General features: G+C 39.6%; 1 protein-coding gene across 1 annotated transcript in view; it reads right to left on the reverse strand.

Annotated features, from left to right (window-relative positions):
- Positions 1-3,846, reverse strand: part of TRPM5 (transient receptor potential cation channel subfamily M member 5) — a 35,717-nt gene extending 31,871 nt beyond the window's left edge. Inside the window, exons 1-3 of the mRNA XM_053946707.1 lie at positions 3,730-3,846; positions 2,614-2,794; positions 1,211-1,377 (exon numbers count right to left, since the gene is read on the reverse strand). Coding sequence (XP_053802682.1) covers positions 1,211-1,377; positions 2,614-2,794; positions 3,730-3,846 — 465 coding nt within the window. The remainder of the gene's footprint in view (positions 1-1,210; positions 1,378-2,613; positions 2,795-3,729) is intronic.
- Between the last annotated feature and the right edge of the window lie 17,228 nt (positions 3,847-21,074).

A 21,074-nucleotide genomic window follows, 5' to 3' on the forward strand; every position in this document is an offset into this window, starting at 1 on the left:
TATCTTTGGGTGTAAGCTGTGCCAGAAGTCATAGGGTCAGGAATGCTTTTTGCAAAATATCCCTTGACAGAAAATTTGGACTTTAGTTGAGGGGGAGAAAATAAAAAGAGAGTGCACTTGTTTTGCAGCTGATGATTGGGAAAGATCATTTTGATCACTTAGCTTAGAAGGGAGGTGAAATAGTTTGCCTTTGCAAACTTTCCTGAACAAAATTCACAAACATGATGAACCAAATTCTTTTCTTTGAGGCCCTTTTGGCCCAGTTGCCACACAAATAGGTTAAAGTCTTCCAGCTAAAGAGTCCCACCTAGTATAGTACACAGGTGGCTGTCATTGGCAAAAAAAAAAAAAAAAGACCAATGACAATAAATTGCTGGTATGGTCTAGCAGCCTCTCACCCTCTAGCTGGTAATTTCAGGCCTGTGCGAGAGAGAAACTAGGTGTGAATTCAAAGGGCTATCTTTGTCCTTTGTTTCTTAGCTTCTGATGGGAATAAAATAGTACAGAGAAACTGTCATTCATTGTCATTAAACACCTATTTTATTGCTATAATATGCAACTTAGGGGAGATTGTATATCCAGTGACAGGAAGGGAATGCTATTTCTTTTTTTTCTCTCCACTTCTGTGTCTGTTCAGCAGCAACACTTTCAGCAGCAGTTTTGTTGGGTGAGGTTTTTTATTTCTTGGTGTGTTGTTTTGTTTTCTTCCCCTTGAGCCAGTTTGAGGATTCCCTTTAACTAGGTGAAATCCTGCATGGCTGGTATTTTTGACCTGTTGTATTGAAAAAGTTTTTGTGTATTAAATACTGATTCAGTACCTACTTAAAGAAAAAATTGTTTCTGATCTGGTGTCCCATAATATAAAATATGCTTTTTACAGTATTTATGTAACAGCTAGGAATAAGTGCTACTGCAGTAAGTGGGCAAGGGAGAAAGCCATGGAAAGTCCCTCGTTCTGGGATATTTTCTTGGCGTTCAACCCTGTGCTGCTCGCTTTGCTAATGCCTAATGCTGCCACCCGCTGGGCGTGGAGGGCTCAGAATCACCCAACAATCTTTGAGCTTTGCTTCTGCTACCTCTCAAACCACAGCTTAAACCCCACGTCTGTTTGTTTGTTCGTTTAAAGTTATATTAAAGTTGTTCTGCCACTTACTTACAAATTTTGTAAGGGCGCGGCTTCCATCCGAACAACAGAATAAGAGAGAAGTACCTTTGTGTTTTCCAGGATTTCTCTGTGCTGGATTTCCCTGAGTGAGGTTATTCCTATGGCAGTCACACTCAGGGTGGATGAGGTACTGGCCAGGGCAAGATCTCGCACTGCTTGCACCAAGTATCTTGTCACTCCTACACGCAAAGCACTGGTGAAAATCCAGGCACCTGAAATTATTTTTAAAAAACAGTTTGGGAATTCCTTTGTATTGCAATGTGCTTGTTGGTCTAGTAACATTACTTACAGTACTGGATTTAAGGGTTTTTAAAAAATAGATAAAGTGAAGACAGGTCTTGATGGACTGTAACTTTTAGAATTAAAATACATGCAAAGTACATAAGACTTTAATAAGGAAAGCAAGAAGAAATTATGAGCTCAAGCAGACATTCTTCATATATCACGTGATGCAACGTGGCCACCTTTACTCTGATGTTAATATGCTCATCAAGAATGCAGTGTCCACTCCAGAATTACTCACTGTCTATATATGAGCAGAAACATCCCTGTACCAGGGAGGTCTGAGGGGTTTAAAGGAAGAGGAAAGGGACAGAGTCAGCAAAGTTGTTGACTTGAACTGAAGCCTAAAAAGTCCCGTGCAATCACCTCTTAGCAGAAGAGCTCAGACATAACCTGCCTAATCTGGAGTTCTTTCTCCTGTTCTTGTGGCTGTGTAGAGTGTGAATTCTTCAGGATAATAGAATTTACAGCAATGTTGTTACAGTGACAAGGAATTTGGAGAACCCTAGGTAAACAGCAAGCTGGCCTTTTAAAAATATGTAACAAAGAAACTGGGGATCCTGATGCTGCCCAGTCTGAAGTACAGAAGGCAGATGGAGATAGAGAATATCTGTGTAGCACAAAAGTACCAAAAAGAGCTCTGGTACTGTGCTGTCTCATTACAGAAAGCAAAACTGGTACAATCTTGTCTGGAGCAGTGAAGCTAAACCAAGAGCTTGCTGTGAAATGCTCACAGATGTTTTCACTGTATGTTGCAGGTGAGAATGCAGAAATTCTTATTTTTGACCTAAATTCACTCCTGTTGAAGTCAAATTGCTCTGCTCTCCTCAGAATTACTTTGTTACAGCACAAAAGAGGGGCAATTGTATTTGGTCCCATTTTGATGCTATATTTCTAGTGTCACCTCTGAGGGAATAATATCAGGTAATTTCACACTTCAAAAATGGTTACCTAGAGAGATTTGCTTTGAAAGAACTTATTTTTGCTACTATAATACAATCACTTTCATTTTCAAAGATATTTACATGTAGGTTGCATTCAGCAAAGTCTTGAATTTTCAAAAATAATCATGTGAACAGGCCCATTGTCATTACCAGATCACTGGGGGCTAGGTGTGAGAATCCATCAGGAATAAAATTTCCATATTTAAAGCCTAAAGCACTCACCTGTGCTTTCAGCTGCCTTTATAAGTCCTTTCTTTAAGGTGTCCCGTAGCCAAGGCTTCATCTGAAAATATTCTTCTGCCCCTACTAAAGAGATAACCAAATTGGGAGCAGGTAGCTTCCATTTGTTGAGCATAACTTCAAATATAATTCCAGGGTGAATGGTACTCCGGACCTTCATAAACTTCAACAAACACAAGAAAAACCCAATGAATAACAACAGGATGGAAAGATACAGTAAAGAGTCTGTTCATGGTAAATGCAGAGGGAAATTATCATCAACTTGGATATTAAAGAAAAAAATTATTTGAGCAAGATTTGACAGAGAACTAAATACTTGAATTAACTTAGCAGACTTCTGTATAATTGCCGTCTCACTAATTAGGTCAGTTCCATGAGTTAGTTCTGTGTTGCAGACTGACAAATCACATTGTCCCTTAGAGCTTCCTCTTGAATTGCCTTCAGTTTCATGGCAGCCTAGGAAAGCCAAAAAATTTCCTAGGTGTTTTTTGTTTCTGCAAAAGCTGAAATATTTGCCTAATTTCATATCTGTTTTTTGAGGACACATTTCATGAATCTATTGCTTCTTCCAGTTCTGTATATATTCTGGTTTTCTGCTTGAGACTTTATGGTGAAACAAAACCTTGGGGCAGATTTCAGGAATTCCTAGGAATTCCTTCTGCTCTGGTGGGTTAGTCCATATACATCCCTCTCTGCATATCAGCAGAACAGAGAGAGAACTTTAAGGAAAACCTTGAAACAGCTCAAAAGTATGTTTAAAATGTAAAAATAGAGATTAATTTTTGGTGGGTTAAACCAGGGAAAGGATACAAAATGAAGGAAGAAGGGCACATAACTGATTTTTCTTTTAAAGGGAAAAGTGATCACCTGTACTTGTATCATGTAATTGCCAATCAAGTGATTGATTTCTGAATATTAAAAAGCCATGTTTTAGACCACATTCATGTTCAGGAAGGCATGGTCCTTACTTGGGGTATAACGTGGTGCCTTACTCTGTGGCATATCAACCCTCTGTTGCAGACTCTGCGTTTACTGCTAAGAAGTAACAGCTGAACAATAGCAATATGTAAAAGGGTTAAAACTCCTCAGTGCCCATACCTTTCCATGGTTCTTCCCAGAAGCTATGAAGTCTATTTCTCCTATGCAGTATGGTAATTCACTTTTGAAGGCTTCCTCTTTGTCACTGCTGCAGAGCTTGGTTTCCATTTCCTCCATTGAATTCTGCATTGATTGAGCACCAGTGGACCAAGATGTTCACTGGGATGACAGAAAGTTGGCAAATGAGAAGCCATTTAAACTGGAGAGGCCACAAAATCAATTAAAATATATTTAGATGAGTTTTTAGTCAAATGTTTTACTTTTTTTACTATCATGCCTGTAATGTTTAGCTATTTGGAGGTCTTTGCACCAAATGTCAGATGCTGTATACAGAAGGCAGATTCCACACCAACACTATATAACCTAAGGTATAAAGGCACGAAGAAATAAGGCTTCCTGAACTCCCATTCAGCAGACAAAAAGCTGAGTTGCAAAGTGCAAGATCCTGCAATCTCAGAGGCCAAAGGTGACCCTGATTCTACAAAAGAGGAAGAGGAGTCTCAGCCACCAACTCTTTCAAGCAAGAGTGGAGCAGTGTCAGTGAGTGTCTGAGTCATGGTTTCTTGCTGTCACTGTGCCTCAGGCTGCTCTGACCCATCCCACCTGACGTGAATGCTAAATAACCCCGTGGTGACATTATGTTTGTCTGGAGATGCTTTAGGAGAGGTTTACTCTCTGTTTCCTGCAGGAATAGGCTATTTATTTGTGAGCCCAAGTATTTAAGGCCAGGCTGTCCTGGAGCAAAGGTCATACAGCAAGAGTTGCTCTTCTGCATTACATGAGACTCTGGAAAGGTCTGCCTGCTTTTCCTATGTTCTCATTTGACTGAACTGACAGAATTATGATCTGAAAAATACAGATTTGAACTTGTATGCTTTATTTTGATTCTTTTCAAAACAAAAGCAATTAAATAGCTCTCTCCCCTCTGCTTCAGCTGCATGTTGAACTAGATAATCTTAAAAAAAATACTTGTGACACTAAGCCAGCAATGCTAATCAACACTGCATTAATTTTTATTCCTAGTCTGAGAGCTTTGATGTAGGATTGAGAGTGTGTCAAACCAGCAAGTCTCTTGTGGGTTTGTTAGGATGCTCCAGTAGAGGGAGCAAGCCCTCCAGCCGTTCCCTTGGGCTGGGAAGCTCTTGGGAGCCTGTATCCCGGCTGCTTCACCACAGCTGTATTTTCTTCTCTTCTTTTCTGTTCGCTATGACAACGTTGTTTTCTTCTATGGGTTGCATTTTCCTCTGTGATCTGCCTCTGAAGAGGCTATGGACCCTCTCACGATCCTCCCCCCCCTACAGCTATGTCACGCTTTTGTATCCACCCCAAACTCCTGACAGAGATCACTGCTTTAAAGATTCTTGTTCACATTTTCCCTGCCTGCATGCTGCTCCCTTCTGGAGAGAATAGAGCGATTTCTGTGAGCACTCAGATACCAGACCAGTCTGGTTAAGAGTCTTACCTAAGAGAACTTCTCTTGGATCTTCAACAGTGGTAGACACAGCAAAGCCCACCTTCTTGTCTGTGTCCACTTTCCCACAGGAGAACTAGCTTTATCTCCTAAGAGCATTGAAAAGAATATTATGGGAAAAATAGTTAATATAGTGTAATAATAACACCTTATTTATTACTTATTATTATTTATGTAGAAATCACTTTCTGGAACTTAATGACAGAATGAAGGATTTGATTAGAAACAAAACTACTCAGGACTGAATTTTCAGGGTACTGTAGTCACTGTTCTAGATAGTACCCATTTATTTATAGCAATACACAAGCAATAAACTTGAAATAGACAGCAATTTACAAAATAATCCAATGGTTAATTTGTCCTCAAGTGGTTCATTTAAAGTCCAGTAATCTGTGACTTCTCTTTTGGAATAAAGAAACTAGGCTGCTGCGATTTATAGGGAATATTCTTGCATTTGGGTAATTATTTTTTTTTCCCCAGAAATAGCAGATTATTATTTTATTTTCAGTTTAGGGATTCTGATTCTCAGTGGTAGTGAAAAATAGTGTAGGAGGCAAAAATAGGTAAGGTGCAGAAACAGAAGCTTTGTTAACAAGCTTTTACAAGGCTGGAAAGTGAGGAAAACACCTGTTAACTGGCAGCTACATGAGGAAGAGCTTCTTTACTGTGCGGATGAGTGAGCACTGGACAGATTGTCCAGAGAGGGTGTGGAGTCTCCCTCAGTGGAGATACTCAAGGACCATCTGGACACAATCCTGTGCCATGTGCTCTGGGATGGCCCTGCTTGAGCAGGGAGGTTGGACCAGATGATCCCCTGTGGTCCCTTCCAACCTGAATGCTCTGTGATTCTGTTTTATTCTGAACATTGCAAAATCCCGGTGCATAAGATCTGTTTATGTGGTTCTTAAACATAGACTGACCATGTCTGATGTTTCCTTACCTCCCCCTATAAGCTGTCTCAGCTTCTGCAGTGTAATCCCTCCCTGTTAGGGGCAGAATCACCAAACACTGCAGGGATCTGCTCAGGGACTGCACCTCACCTCGCCATCACTTTGCTCTGCAGTGCAGCTTCACTCCCCACCCATCAGTCAGCACATGGATTGTGTTATGTCCCTGATGTGTGCTCAGGGCAGGATATCATCAGCCCTGTCATTTCCTCCTGGATTGTCAACGCTTCTGTTCTTAAAAAGCATGTGGTTATCTCACCCAAAGTCCTCCAACAAGCAAAGAAAGCATGGATCAACAAACTGTGTGATATAATTATGTTTTTTCAGAATACCTGTCTCCTGAGTTTAATTCAGTCTTGTTTGGCTTTGTTTCAGCTTTCACATGAGTCTCTGATGGTTTCAGGGGCTATTGCTCTGAGACTTGAGGCTGTACTAGATTGTAAGTGTGTCAGGTCACAGTAATTGGGTCGAATCTCTGTGGTGGAAGTCATGACATACCACAGCCGAGACGTGGCCAGCTTATGCCACTGCAGCGTCACAGAGTGGGTTTTAATTGTGAGGGCTTGGGATAAACCTGTGCCTTGGGATAAAATAGACAGACAGCCAAAAGGAGGAGGAGAGCACTTTTTGGATGAAAACCAATGGGGGATGATATTTTATAATTTTCTTGCTTTACATATACAATTTTTGATTAAATGTTTTAGAAATTTCCAAAATTTCTTTTATCCTGTTATTTAAAGGTTTTTTCCATGCATTATCTAAGAGAATGTTGTTGTATTTAATTGTATTAAAAGATTACTTAAAGGTAAGAAATCTGAAAAACTTCAGAGGTAATGGGGAAAAAAAAAACCTCACAAAAATCTTGTCTGCCCCAACATTGTGCATTCATGTTTTAAATTTTGTGTATATATCAAGAAATCTTACTTTAGTTCTGTTTCAGACTTAAGTACATATGTTTCTATTTAGGCTGCTGCTACATATCTAAGTTTGTAGGTCAAATTCTGTCCTAGATGTTCCATCAGCTACAAATACAAGCATCTATGGAAAGAATGTACCTCTAATAATTACCAGATTTGAAATATAACCAAGAAAACTATTTCTAACTAGCAAAGCAAGTTAAGACAATTAGGAGGAAAAGACAATTGCCAGTTCTACCTACATCTGGAAATGGGAATCAGTGTCATTTACATTAGGGATGGCCTGGTTAAATCACTCCAGGTGTCAGCCAGTGAGTCATTATTTTTTTGACCTCATAAACGGGAGTTGTAAGAGTTGTGCCATTATATAAACCAGTGATGCTGGAGCTTGCAGGTTCTAATGCTCTTTATTCCTTCATTTTAGATGGTTCTGACTTCTGATTTCAGCACTCAAGATTTCAGGGATATAGGAAATTGTCAGGGATGTATCACTTCAGGGGGCAGTTGTGATGGCTCTAGGGGAGTTCCACAAGGAGAATCCTTGCAGAGATTCCTTTCTAATGGAATTGTTCAGAAAAAATGTTGAGAACAGAACCACAGAGAAACATTTTGACTCCTATGTTCCCCCTTTCTGGACTTTTCTCCCTCCTGTGTCTGCTTCCTCTCCCCCTCCCCTGCCATGCCTTTCTCCTACAGCTTCTCTCACTGTATCCCCCAGCTTTCCACTGTCTCTTTCCACCTATTGTCAGCTCACCCAATATGATTGTGCATCTCTACTTCCTTGTGTGGTAACACAGGACAGATTGTTCACTTCCAGAGGGATGAGAAGAATGTGGGTCTGCTTCACCCTTCCTTTAGATTTTAACCAGGATTAGGCTGTGTCCATGGAAGGAAGAGAGGTCAAAATTGAGGCTTTCAAACGTGTTTTGAAAATGGGCCCAGTCAAGGGATGTTTGACCTCAGTTGTTGTCTTCCAGGGCAATGGTTCCATTAAGAGAGTAGGCGTGTGGCAGTCATTAGCTCTCATGACTTAGAAGCACTAAGAATTCTCCTTCATACTTGAATGCTGATCAGCAGGCTGGGACAAACCCTGACACTGAATCACATCAGATTCCTTCATCCACTCAAGGTGTACATTTGAATATATAGGTGAAATTATTATAGTAATGCAGTATTGTTGATGTTAAACCAGTCACAAAGTCCCCCCTGCCCTTAGCTTCAGTGGCAGATGAGGCAAACCTACTGATTTATAAACATTCAAGTATGCTTTCATGTGTAGCAAAAGACAACTACACCAGTTCCCATGTCCTTGCTGGTGCAGAGTGAGCTAGCAATCCCAGCAAAAAAGGAGCCTCATATTGGGCAGAATAAAAGAGGACTCACACAAATTGAAGTGAGTAGTAAGGGGGGAAACTTGACGAAGACCAACACAATGAACTTCACTTGGGCAGGAACAGTCAGCTTCCAACACACGTAAGAGGATCACTTCTGCTGAACTGCAGCCCTGATGGGAAGGATCTGAGGGTTACAGGCAGAGCAGACGTGAGTAATGCTGCACTGGTCTTGCAAGAGAGAAATGACACCTAAGACAGCATAAACAGCCTGTGTGAAGTCAGTCAGCTGTTCATCAGAACAGGTTTAGCTGCAGTATCATGTTTGGATTTGGGTGCCAGGCTTCAGGGGAATTATGGACCAGCTGGAGGAGGTTTGAGCTGGAGCAACAAGAACAGCAGAGAACTTGTGCTAAAAGAGAAGGAAAACTTGGACAAATTAGAATTGTGCTACCAAAATCAGGGGGAAATGCAGGGAGGAAAAAAGAGAATTTAATAGTCTACCAGTGCAAAAGGATGATAGGAAAGATTTGTTGTTTATATTTGTGGTTAGGACAGCAAGGAACAGGCTCAAGAGAAGGATGGTGTCAGGGCTCTGCAGGGGTACAGCAGTAACCACGCTCTGAGAAAGACTTCCTTGGAAAGAATGAAAGCCTTAGTCTGCTGGGTAGGGAACAAGGAAAGCAGCCAGACAGCAGCTCTTGATTGCAATGGCATCTCTCTGTTGTGACCCAAAGAACTTAACCTTAAACCGTAAGAGCTGGATATGCAACTGCAGCTCTGATCCTTGAGATACACATACGCTTATGTAACTTTTTCAGTGGAAATGCTCCTGCTGACTTTAGTGCAAGTACTCACTCCAGGAAAACTGCATCAGTGAGTTCATTGGGCCAATGCCAGCAATAGTGTAATGGAATTATTTGCTTCCAATAGTAGCTGCATTTTCATTCCTGATTTGAATTAAAACTTATTAAATGTGAAGAACAAAGCTGATGCAAAGGATCAGAATAAAGAATACAAGATAAGTGAAGGGCACAGTAAAAACTGCAAATTTCATATTTTGTTTTGACATGTGCTTGAAAAGTGAACTGGACTTTAACTGGTGTGCACATATAAGTGTGAAGAAACAAAACCAGTACTTAAATCAGGGTTAAATGCAGTGGAGAAAGGGAGGTATAAGACGATATTAACTAGAACCCAGGAAGAGAAAAATGTCTATAATTGTTGTGGGAATACAAAAATATAATGCGAAACAAGAAAAAGTATTTGCTACAGAAAATAAATGCATATATATGTGTGAGAAACTGGTGTACATACATTTGTGTGCAATTACAAACATTATCTTACTTATGTTGCAGATTTGAAAAATGTTTCTCAGGAATTAGCACATTCAAATTACAGTAAGAATACATGAAACGCTTCTGCATCACAGCCTAATGACAAAGCAGAATCATCTGCCATGATTGCCAAGGAATTGCTAAAGAAAGTGTAAGGACCTGGGGGTGGTGAAACACACCAGCAGAAATCATGGCCAGCTGTCCGGCACAGGGCTTTGTCATGCCTGTAGCAAATAAATCTCTGAGAATGGCACAAATAGAAAAAGGGGACAAAAGAAATACGGCTGTCAAGGCAAGTCCAGCTTGAATTATGCTGTGCTACACTTTTCTCACGTTCAGACAGGAGGGCTAAGGAAAGCCATTAACTGCCAGAGATGAGACATGGAGGGATGCAACAATGACCTGTGGGAAGGTTTCTCCACAGTTTGGCTAGGACAGAGACAGAGAGAGGCTAGTTCAGGTTGATAACCTCGGGAATGTGTTCAGTAACCAGAGGTTTTATGAGTTTGCAGACACAGGGTCAGTCAGGAAATCAGGAACTTGAATTAAAATCGTGGGGAAAAGTGAAGTATTGAAGTGTCCTAGTAAAACAAAAGGGGGAAAAGTTTCCAGGTATATTTATGTGAATTGGCCCCACTAGAAGCTTTTAAAAGCATCAGGGTTGAGAGTTTCTGTTCTAGAACTGCAGTTGCTAAAGAACAGTCTATCAAGTAATTCCTCTTTACTGTGTCTGTGCATAGTCAAAAATCAGAACAACTGAATTAAGAGGGAAAGAATTACTTAAAAATCCCCATCAACAAAAGCAAGCTATAAATAGATGTGTGGGAAGAGAGTCTTGTTACTGAAGCAGTGTAGGCTTTGTTTGAACATTTCAAGGGTATGGCTCTGGAGTTGAATCCTTCCTGCAATTGCAGGGACACAAGGATGTGAAGCAAACCGACTGCTTGAAGGAGTCTGCCCACTGTTTTCTAGGAGAGTGGGTAGTGCTTTGGTTTGGGTAGGGTTAGCACCGAGTCTTTAACAAATGAATGTGTAAAATGCTAATGCAAATATAGGTACTGGTCTTTTTTGTTTCTGTCTTCATTTGCTTAACAAAGTAAAGAGGACCAGAGGCTATTTGAATAGTGTACTTTTAGTGAATCTATAGAAATTTGCATATGGATGTCAACCAGTGAACTTCAGAGAAGTGGATTTCTTCCGGGGAGAAAACCTGAGGGTGGAGAGGTGATGAAAGGGAAACGTAGACTCCGGGGAACTAAACAATGTAAGGAGCAGATGGATCCGATGAGAGACAGCACACAGCAAGGCTGTTCGATGAAAAGAAAGGAATTGGCAGGGCTTGCATAGCACGTTGTATATGGGGTGTGGGGGAAGGTTGACACCGGCTTCAAATACTCCTGGACCTTCCCTGCTCTGTTCCCACAGCATGGCACGTTACTTTGAAGCTGTGCCAGCACAACTCCTTGTGTGACCTCACAGTGAATCAGACTGAGTTCACATAAAAATAACTCGTTTTTGCCAGGTCATTTTTCAGCAAAATCAGTTCACTGATGTGGTGTGCAGCATGCTACACAACTCTCTGGAAATAATGTGTTGAGAAACCACAGCCATAGTTCGTACTGAAAGAAAAGACAAGAAATTTGGGGTAGTTCCAATTCAAAAAAGTGCTTCAGGAATGGCAATGCACAGACAAGGCAGACAAAACCAGAACTGAAAATTTTAGTTGAAACTGGATTGTGCATGGACATGAGCAAAATACTGTTAAAAGCAAAGGACACAAAAATACAACTGAAAGCCAAAACATTAGCAAATGAAAAGGACTGACACTTGGGAAGTGGAAAGACTTGAAATAACTTAGAGTGGTTTTCCCCAGATCAGCTTGTTAGGATCTTAATATATCATACCTGTAGAATCTGCAAAAGTTCACAAATATTTCTCTTTATGTCAACAGCTGACTTCACAAAACTAACTCCTAACATTAAGCTCATGACAATGTTTACAAGCTGTGCTAAAATAATCTCTTTATTTCTTTTCCAGTTTGTCATCTGTGCAATTTTTTTTTTTTCAATTTCGTGCCTGTAGACATGCATTCTTGTATGGGAAAGAGCAGTTTTTACAGTGGAAAAAAACCCTTTGCTGTGTTTCCTTGTGTAGCTATTTTAATGGTCTCATGTTTACAACTGCTTGCTCAATGCTTCAGGCAAATTTTGTGAGCTCGAAGAGGAAGTATATTCAAAACCAAGAAACTCTTTTGCATAAGCCATATACAATATATACATTGAGAATTCAAAGCCTTAGGAAAATAACTTAGTTTGCTTTTTCTTTTAAATATAAAAAAAAATGCAGACATAGTTCTGAAGTTACTATATTGTGCACAAATGGTATTGGCAAAATGGTTTATCAACTGTTCTAAGTTTTTCCTTTTTTAGATACAAATACTCTCTCTTTTCTATTAACTGCAAAACTGAAGTTGCATTTGGGTGTGTCTGTGACTTGCAGGAAACCTTGGACCTAAGCATCTAAGTTCACTGGGTTGTGTTGCACCTTTGGAAATCAGACCTACTGAATGCCCTATGATGTAATTTTTTGCCTTTTTTTTTTTTTTTTAATTCACTTTCTCACTTGCTGCACTTCTCATAAAACAACTAAAAACTACAACTGTATGGAATTATGCAAACTTAATGCAAATTAATACAAGGTTAAAAAGTAGCTATAGAAATGTATAATTTCTACTATTGTTATCAGTATCCTGCTTCCTATTCCACATTGACTATGATTCTAATACTGATGAAACCAAAACATATGTAGCTGCATAATAGTAAATGCTGCATAAGTAGTAAATTTATGCATATGTAGCTGCATAAATAGTAAATAAAACTGAAATAGGTTACATACTCACCTTGGGTGGTACTAATTGCCAGGTATTGTTTACTTTTATGAAGATCTTAAAAAGCCTATTTTGAAGACAATAGACTTAGTACTCTGAGAATGCATGTACCTCATTCTATTGACATGAGCTGCCCCTTAGAACAAAAAAGAAATACAAAGTTGAAATAATTTACCAAAGACCAGGATGGTTTTGACTGTTATAATTTATTTACTTTATTTTTCAAAATTCACTGGGCTTTCCAAGATGAAGAGTAAATGAAGAATAAATTTAGCCAAAGTCTGGTTTATCAGCATTTCTGGCTGTGCTCCCTGTGATTGTGCCTGAATATAGAATATTTACAGACAGTTGACTGCCTTTAATAGAGACCATCAAATAAAGGGGGCTTTTTCTACCTTAATTCTCTCATCCAGCATTTAGATGATCTGCTGTTCTGAATGCAATCTTGTAAAATAAAAATTGCATGAAAAATTTAGAAAAGCAACTATTCAAACAGATGTCACCTGCACCCCAAGATACTGTTGGGAATTGTCTTCATGGGACAGTGAGGCTGAGAACAGCAAATACATGAAAGAGGAAGGCAGAGGAGCAGGAAGAAAAGTTGTTAGTGCATATTCACATCCTAAATTCGTGGGGCTGGTGGGAGAATCCCATAGTGTAGGAAACCACAGTGCAGAAGAGCAGAGGTCAGGTGTCCAACCTCTGCACATTGCTGTCTCAGGAGGAGCTGTATGACTGTAACAGTTCTGCAGTCTGCTAATATCAGGCCAAAATAGCATGCAAGGATCAGTTAAATACCTGAGCCTATTAAGATTATTCCTAGAGCAAGCTAAAAAGTTCTCTAAACAGTGGAGAGTGCACTAGTGGAATGCTGCTGATGTCTAATTGAAGAGCAGAGCAAATATAGTAAGTTAGCTACCATTTATCTGAGGAAATCAAATTACTGAACAGAAAAAAGCACTGCTGAAAGTGATCGTGGACAAAGGATAGCAACAACTAACTTGTGAAATTACTGACAGAAATTCTTAAAGTTTCATGCATACTTCATTATTCAGGGAGAAGAGTGGGTGGCAATCATTTGTGTATGCTGCTGCTGATTGCTGAAAAATGATAAAGAGGAAAGAAAATGTGGACTAAGCAATGATCCCTTCTTGGGTGAATCACAAGCATCTCTTAACATACATAGAATATTTTGTGATCCTACCTGCTGGCTGTCCTCTGCAACAGGCATGGCCATCCATCTGCAGGGCTGGAGATGCACTGAGGTGGCTTTTATTTGCTGCTGCTCCCTTTTCCTGTTTGGGAAGATGAAGATGTTGCAGGTTTACCTGTCACACTGGTCTCTATGACAATGAAAGTAAATGTTGCTGGTGTAGAATGGTATCAACAGCTCTTTGGGATGGAAATAAGCTCTGTGAAATGGATGGAGATGCAAATAATTAGCACTTCTCTCCAGCAGTAGAGGAGTATAGAGTTATCAGGAGCAAACAAGCAGGAATGGAATTAACTGTGAATGTATTTTCTAAATTACCTTTTCAAATTTTTGCAATAACTTGGATGTTGAGTAAATGCATCAGTAACTATTCCTTCATTCCCTTTGAGAAGTCATGTGCTTTCTCAAGTTACAGAAATCTTTAACAAATTTCCCAAAACACAGGTTTCCAGTCAAGGTGCTCTCTTAATGATTTAGGTTTCCAGAGCAACTGTACGCTTATCCTCACTGATAACTTCAAATTTTGATGCACAGCATCTCAGCCTTAAAAGTGAATTTATTTAAGGATTTGTTCTGTATTTAGAGTACAAAACGGCATCACAATGCTTCCTTAGGTAACTTGCCTGTGGGCTTTTCTTGATATGTAACAGACCACATTTGGTATAAATTATTGCAACTCAGTTGACTGCTGTGAATAAAAGATTCTTTGAAGAAATCAAAGATATGCCCAACTCTTTCATGATTACAGTAATGTGTTTCTTCAAATATTTTTGTCCTTCACTATTAAAATGAGTGGTATGATTCCTATATCTTTGTACTGGGGCTTTGGGTTTTCTTGCATGAGCTGGTATATGCCATAAATATTCTCTGTCCTTAAAACAGATTTTGCTATTTTCATAGTCTTTAAATTCACCTTTATTCTGTGAGTGTGCATTCCTTTGTGCTTTTGTTTCTAAAACATTTATAAAATGTATCTCTGATACATCCCTTTGATTAGACTATAAAATGACATAAACCAGTCAGATATCTAAATTCTATCTGTTCAAGAGAACAGCAGATTTTGGTTGTCTCACAATGACCCCTGTAATAATTCTGAATTGCTTAAAAATTTCCTTTGTACATCTATATGTCAGTATTTTTTAACTACCCATATTTTTGCTAATGCTTATATTTCTAGGAATATAATTGTGTTAAATTCCACAACATCACAGTCATAAAAAGTCTTTGATCTTTGTTACAGCAGAGACAGTTGCTTGAGGTATAAAACCCTGAAATTAAGCAGGACCTTAATCAAGAAACGTTCTCTGAAAGTGTTGAAGTTAGTGGCTATTTTTATCCAGGCTTGAATAATGGTTTATCAGAAAGCAGGAGGTGCCAGGACTATGGAAGTCACAACCAAAACAGAAGTTTGAAGTTTCCCTCCAATTCAGACATGAGTGGTTTGCTCAGTTTAATCTACAGTTAATGAACAATTCTGGGTCTGAGCCTAAACTGTCCCAGATCCTGATTAAGACCATCTCAGTCCCTCCTGAGCTATTACTCTGCAAGTGTTTCTATTGAAATCCTGCATGTTTTTGTCTTTCTAAGTACTATTGAAACATCAGGATGCTGCCAGGTCAGCTTTCATTTGTGTGTTATCCCTTCTGCTCAAAACAGGTGTGTTTATTATTAACCCATTCCCTAGACAGTTCCATGAACTTTTCTGGAGAATCCTAGTAGGACTTGCTGGCCACTCTGACCCATCATCACACCTGTACATCTATCTCCCTTCCTGGTAGCCTTCCAGCCCTAATGCTAAGAGGGAAATAATGCTTGAGTATGAAGATTCATAATTAATTACTATCTTACAGATGCTTGAGATCAAAAATCTTGTAAGCTGCTAAATGCACCTGCAAATTCATGACTCTGTTTATTCAGCTCTTTCCACTGCCTTGCTCACCCTGCTATTGTATGTGCAATGAATTATCACTAACATCTTATAGGGTGGAACATTCATTGGAATGTTCATTGCATTAAACTGTGTCTTCTAACATAAAATTTGAGGTTTTGCATCCTCAGCAGATTCCCATCTCTCCTCCTCTGATTATTAAAACCAGCCACTGATGTGGTGATGGGCTGTATTTGAGGGCGGGGGCGGGGGGGAGGGTGGTGTGCAATGCCTGGCCTCTAACTTAAAGAATCAGGGTTATCAGTGACGCTGAAGTGTTTTACTATGTAGCTGATAAGCCAGGTAATGTCCCTTTCTAGGTCTGTTCACTTAGTGACGTTTCACCAAGAGCAAATGCAAGAAGGAATCTCTGTATGACAGTTAAAGCATTCATTCAAGTTTGTGCTTCCAATCAAAACATATCTTGATTAAGAATTCCAGTGTTCTTAGTTCTATCTGCACACCAGAATTTTGTGCAGTGTTCCAAATGCATCCCTGCCTTTATAGTGAGTGCTCCTGCTTCTCTTCTTCCTCAGCATATCCGAGTGCTTAACCTGCAACCACATTTATCATCACAGCTACAAAGGAGGACAGTGCCATTATCCCATTTACAAACTGACAACCTGGGGCACAAATAAGAACAATGTCACAACAGAGGTGACACAGGAAGTTTGTGGGAGAACTGGGTGCTGAATTCTGGTCATTCAAGTCCGAGGTTAAAGACTGAAACTTCCTTCTTTGATGGGGGACTGAAAATACTTTCATAAATTCAATGTATTTACAGGAATTTGATTCTCTCTTTGCCAGCTTCCTATTATTCATTATTCAAATATGGATAATGTATCAAGTTAGTCCAATTATTCTTCCTTTTTTGTAATGTGAAAAATATTTTTATTTAATTTGACATTTATTTAGTAGGAGAAATTATAAACGTTAGGAAAATCATTGTCTATTACGAGAAATAGCTACCAAAGAAAATGACGCAAAACATCTGTGGCCTTTTAAGCCAGACCAGATAAACTTGACACTTTAGCCACTAGAGGGACCTCCAGGAATAGAATATATAAAAACAGACTCCACAAAAATATTTGAAGCATTAGGTGTCTTTAAAGAAAATAAAAAAGCTCTGCAGACCGAAGCGTTTTCTTATAATGAGGTCTGAAATAACAGCAAACATGAATTAACTAATTATCTTTTAAATTTTGTCAAGAAAAAACAGCTTTTCTGCTGGTGAGATATGAATTTGGTGGGTTGTTTCCTCTTCACTGACTTAGTGAGGTTAGCACATCTGCTTTGAAGAGGCCTGTAATTTACCAGTAAGATTATGGATTGTTCTTTTGGGCAGAACAAAGCAAATGTAGCTATTCTCTTTCTAGAGTTTCTGAGAAGTATGTGATTTGGATGTGGTGCAGAGTCTGAAATCAGTAACCTCATTTTCCCATTGAGTGGTACTTTAGCAGAGCCCTCAAGTGATGTCAAATTTTAACAGCAGTGTAACAGCCCAATTAACAAATGTTAATGCCTTGCCATGCATGCAAATGGTCTCTAAAAAGTAGTTGTGCTACAGCCTGGGTCACTGGATTTGTAATTAACCATCAATCAGGGAGATTATGAGGGTGCTCTAATGTTCCCTTTTTCACTTCCGCAGAAATACAGAGGGAGCTGTGGTTGTTCTTCACACACAAAGTTTTGGGGCTCCACAAGCTCAGCAAGCTTCAGCTTTAGCATTTGCACTGTAAAACACAAAATCCTGCTAGGCAACTAGGCTTTTGGGACACTGGAGATGAAGACACTGAGATAAGAATTGCCATTAACCCAATTAGAAAAAGGTCAGGCATGTCTCTAGAATTTGGCATTAAATCACAATTATGGAACAGGTTAAAAGGATTTTTGCAAGACTTTAAATTACATTGCATTGTTTAGCTTTACCTATTAGAATGGTCCTAGTGAAATGAAAACTCTTATTTTGTGAGATGAAAGCAACCTGAAATTCCAGTTTGGCAGAGCTGATTGTTGCACAGGTCTCCTGTGGTCTGTCCACTGAGTTTTAAAGTTTTCAATTTGTTTGCCTTGAAAGGTTACTCGTGTGAAAAAAGGTGTAGTGGGAGGGGAGGAGACATTGCTAGTACTTGTTCTATTACTCTGATGTGTGGTTGGGGTTTTTTTAAGCATTAGAAAGCTTTTTGATGGATTATTGTTTGAAAACCCTTTGATTCTCCCACAGAGTTAGCATTAAATTCCTTGCATTGCACATAACCTCCCACTGAAGTTTTCCAGTGAATCACCTGCAATTAAAAGACATTCAGCTGCAGGCTTAACTGTCAGACAGATGATGCGTGACATCAAAAGTGGGTTGCCAAGTGGGTCCTGCTGAAGAACAACGATTATCTGTCCCATGCCATTCCTTACACGTGAGGTAGGATATTATATGTTACGGATTAACGTGGTCGCAGGCAGGAAGTGTTCCTGGACCAGGAAGAGATTTGGCGATAGCTAGTGATTTCTTTTTCAGCTGCTGAGAGTGAAACCCTTCCTGAAATACCAGGACATCCTTTCATTAAGAGTAGTCCTCTCCTTAAGCAATCATGGGACAAAAATTTGGGGGGTGTTTCAGAATTTCAGTTAATTTATTTGAAGCTTGCTCAGCGGTGTTATTTGGTGCTGAATTTAGCCTAACAAAGAGAAGGTTTGTGACTAATATGAGAAGGAGAGTTTGCTTTTGATGCAAGAAAGTGATGTAACAATCTCTTCATTTGGAGAATGCTGTTAGTCACTCTGCCCTCAGACGTGCTGGCCTGTGTAAGAATGTGCACTCAGAATCCTGTGTGGCACTGTGTGAGCAAGCAAACGCCTGCTGAGTCTCACATGCTCCTGAGATTGAAATACACTGCTTCTGCCACAATGATGAAAATGAACCTTGCAAAATGTTGTCAGCCTCTTTAGCTTTCTCTTTTGGAGTAATACCTAAAAGAATCCTTTCAGTTACAAAAATTGCTGGAATATTAACTACATTAAAGAACTCAGGACACTACAGTCAACTGCTGAAACAGACTGGAGAGGTTACCCATGCATGGATCTACAAGTGTGTCTGGAGCACGATCTCCAAACAGTATATCTTCTTAGTTGTTTAAGGCTTTCAGAAGTTCTAGATTTTTATTTTTCCTACTGCCACTTTGTTGAAGATTGCAAGTAGGTTGGTGGCAGGAAGAAAACGTTGAGAGGGACGTTTACAAGCTGTGATGCACCAACACAGTTCAGTTACAATTCTAGAAGCACTTTCTTATTTTTTTCTTAAAGCCCATGATACCTTCAAGGTCTCTGCCCTGAAGTCCTGTTCCTAAACAAGTAAATATTTAGGGCCTGAATTCTTCAGACTCACACGTGGAAGATTTTGGTCAGCCAGAGAGCAAATAGAAAAAGCTAACATTGTAGAAAAAACATTGATCTTTATTGACAGAAACGAAAATTCCAGTTGGCTAGTTCTAGCCCGTCGTATAAATTAATGCACCTTAACAAGAGAAATTAAGAGTCTACCAAGGTTTTTGCCTCAGTCTCTTCTCACAGCTCTCGAGTGGATGGACAGCAGGATGGGGACTGGGGGAGCAAAGTCGCTCCCACTGTAATAAAGATCAGGTTCATGACCACCTGAGAAACCTGAATGTACAGAAGTCCATGGGACCCAATGAGATGCATCCCAGGATCCTGAGGGAATTGGCTGACACAGTTGCTAAGCCTCTCTCTGTGATAATCAAATAGTCCTGGCTGTCAGGTGAAGTGTCATGTGGCTGGAAGAAGAGAAATATTGCACCCATCTTTAAAAAGAGTAGAAAGGAGGACCCTGGGAGGACCTGTTTTCCTCACCTTTGTGCTTGGGAAGATCCTGGAACAGATCCTCATAAAAGCTCTGCTAAGGCACATGGAGAACAGGGAGGTGATTTGAGGCAGCCAGCACAGCTTCCCCCAGGGCGAATCCTGCCTGACCAACCTAATGGCCTTCTGTGATGGAACGCCTACATCAGTGGACAAGGCAAGGGATACAGGGATATCATTTGACTTGAAGGAATGTCATTTAGCTGGATTTCTGTAAAGCGTTTGGCACGGTCCCTCCCAACATGCTTCTCTCTAAATTGAAGACTGATTCAATTACTAAACTGTGAGGTGAATAAGGAATTGTCTGGATAGCTGCATCCAGAGGGTAGAGATCAATGGCTCAGAGTTTCCAATTTGTTTGAAAACAAAACAGAAAGTATTTGTGAGGCATAAGCCTAAATAAATATTCTCAGATTTTTTCTTTGCTTTAGGACTTCAAACCTGAGCATAGGTGGACCGTAATAGTCTTTCCTAGAACAGCACCAATGTGCTTTAAAATTCTATGAAACAATGTAAACACATCATATAACCATAGCCATAACCATGCACTCAGATAGCATTCAAACAGATAATGCTAATCAGGGATGTCAGCAGGGCTGCATGGCCTCCATATGTCAGATATCTGGTGCATGCCACTCACTATCTCCTGCAGGGCTGCTCCTCTCTGCTGCCCAGATTCCTGAGCAGACTGCATCCACTGTTAAAAATAACCCAACAGTAAAGAAGGGAGGGAATTAAAGGACACTTTCAACTTTCTGAGTAGAATACTATCTCCTCTTTTCTGTCTGCTCTATCTGTCTTGAAAGTGACTGACCGGAAAGCAGACTGCATAAACACCTGTTGGAAGTGTGTCTTTTTGACAGTGATTAGTCTACTAAGGAAGTGGTTAATTAATGTGATCTCTCACTTACAAAAAGTTGATGGTTTTGGGACATACTGCAGTTTTGAATACACTCTCTGGATCTGGAGTTTCTGCTGGTGTGGTAACTTGTTTGACTAGCAATGCCTGCCAACAGGGAAAACCTGCTGGATTTACACATGGGAAGCATGGATGTATTCAAGAGCCTGTAGCAAAGATTTTGCTTAAATTAAAAACCTGAAGTTAATTTGCATAAAGGCATACAAGTTGTATATTAATATATTTAGATTAATTAAAAAATAATGCTAAATGAGATTATCAAGGTGTCCAATAGAAAATGTCTACACATACTCGGAAAATTGTTCTTAACTGAAATTTGATGAATTAATGAAAATCTACATATATCTCTCCATCTCCCTACTGAATAGGCTAAGTATAGTCTTCCCAGGATTTAGAAAGCAAAGCAAACCCTTGTGTCTCTTTCCCCTTGCTTTTGTTTTGAATCTTAAGGCTGAGGTTTATTTAATTACGACATTATTGTTGTGTTTTCAAACTGTTCTTTTTGTCTGAGGTCTAAGTACTTAGT

The sequence above is a fragment of the Vidua chalybeata genome, chromosome 6 (assembly GCF_026979565.1).
Source record: "Vidua chalybeata isolate OUT-0048 chromosome 6, bVidCha1 merged haplotype, whole genome shotgun sequence".
In the NCBI taxonomy this organism is placed as follows: domain Eukaryota; kingdom Metazoa; phylum Chordata; class Aves; order Passeriformes; family Viduidae; genus Vidua; species Vidua chalybeata.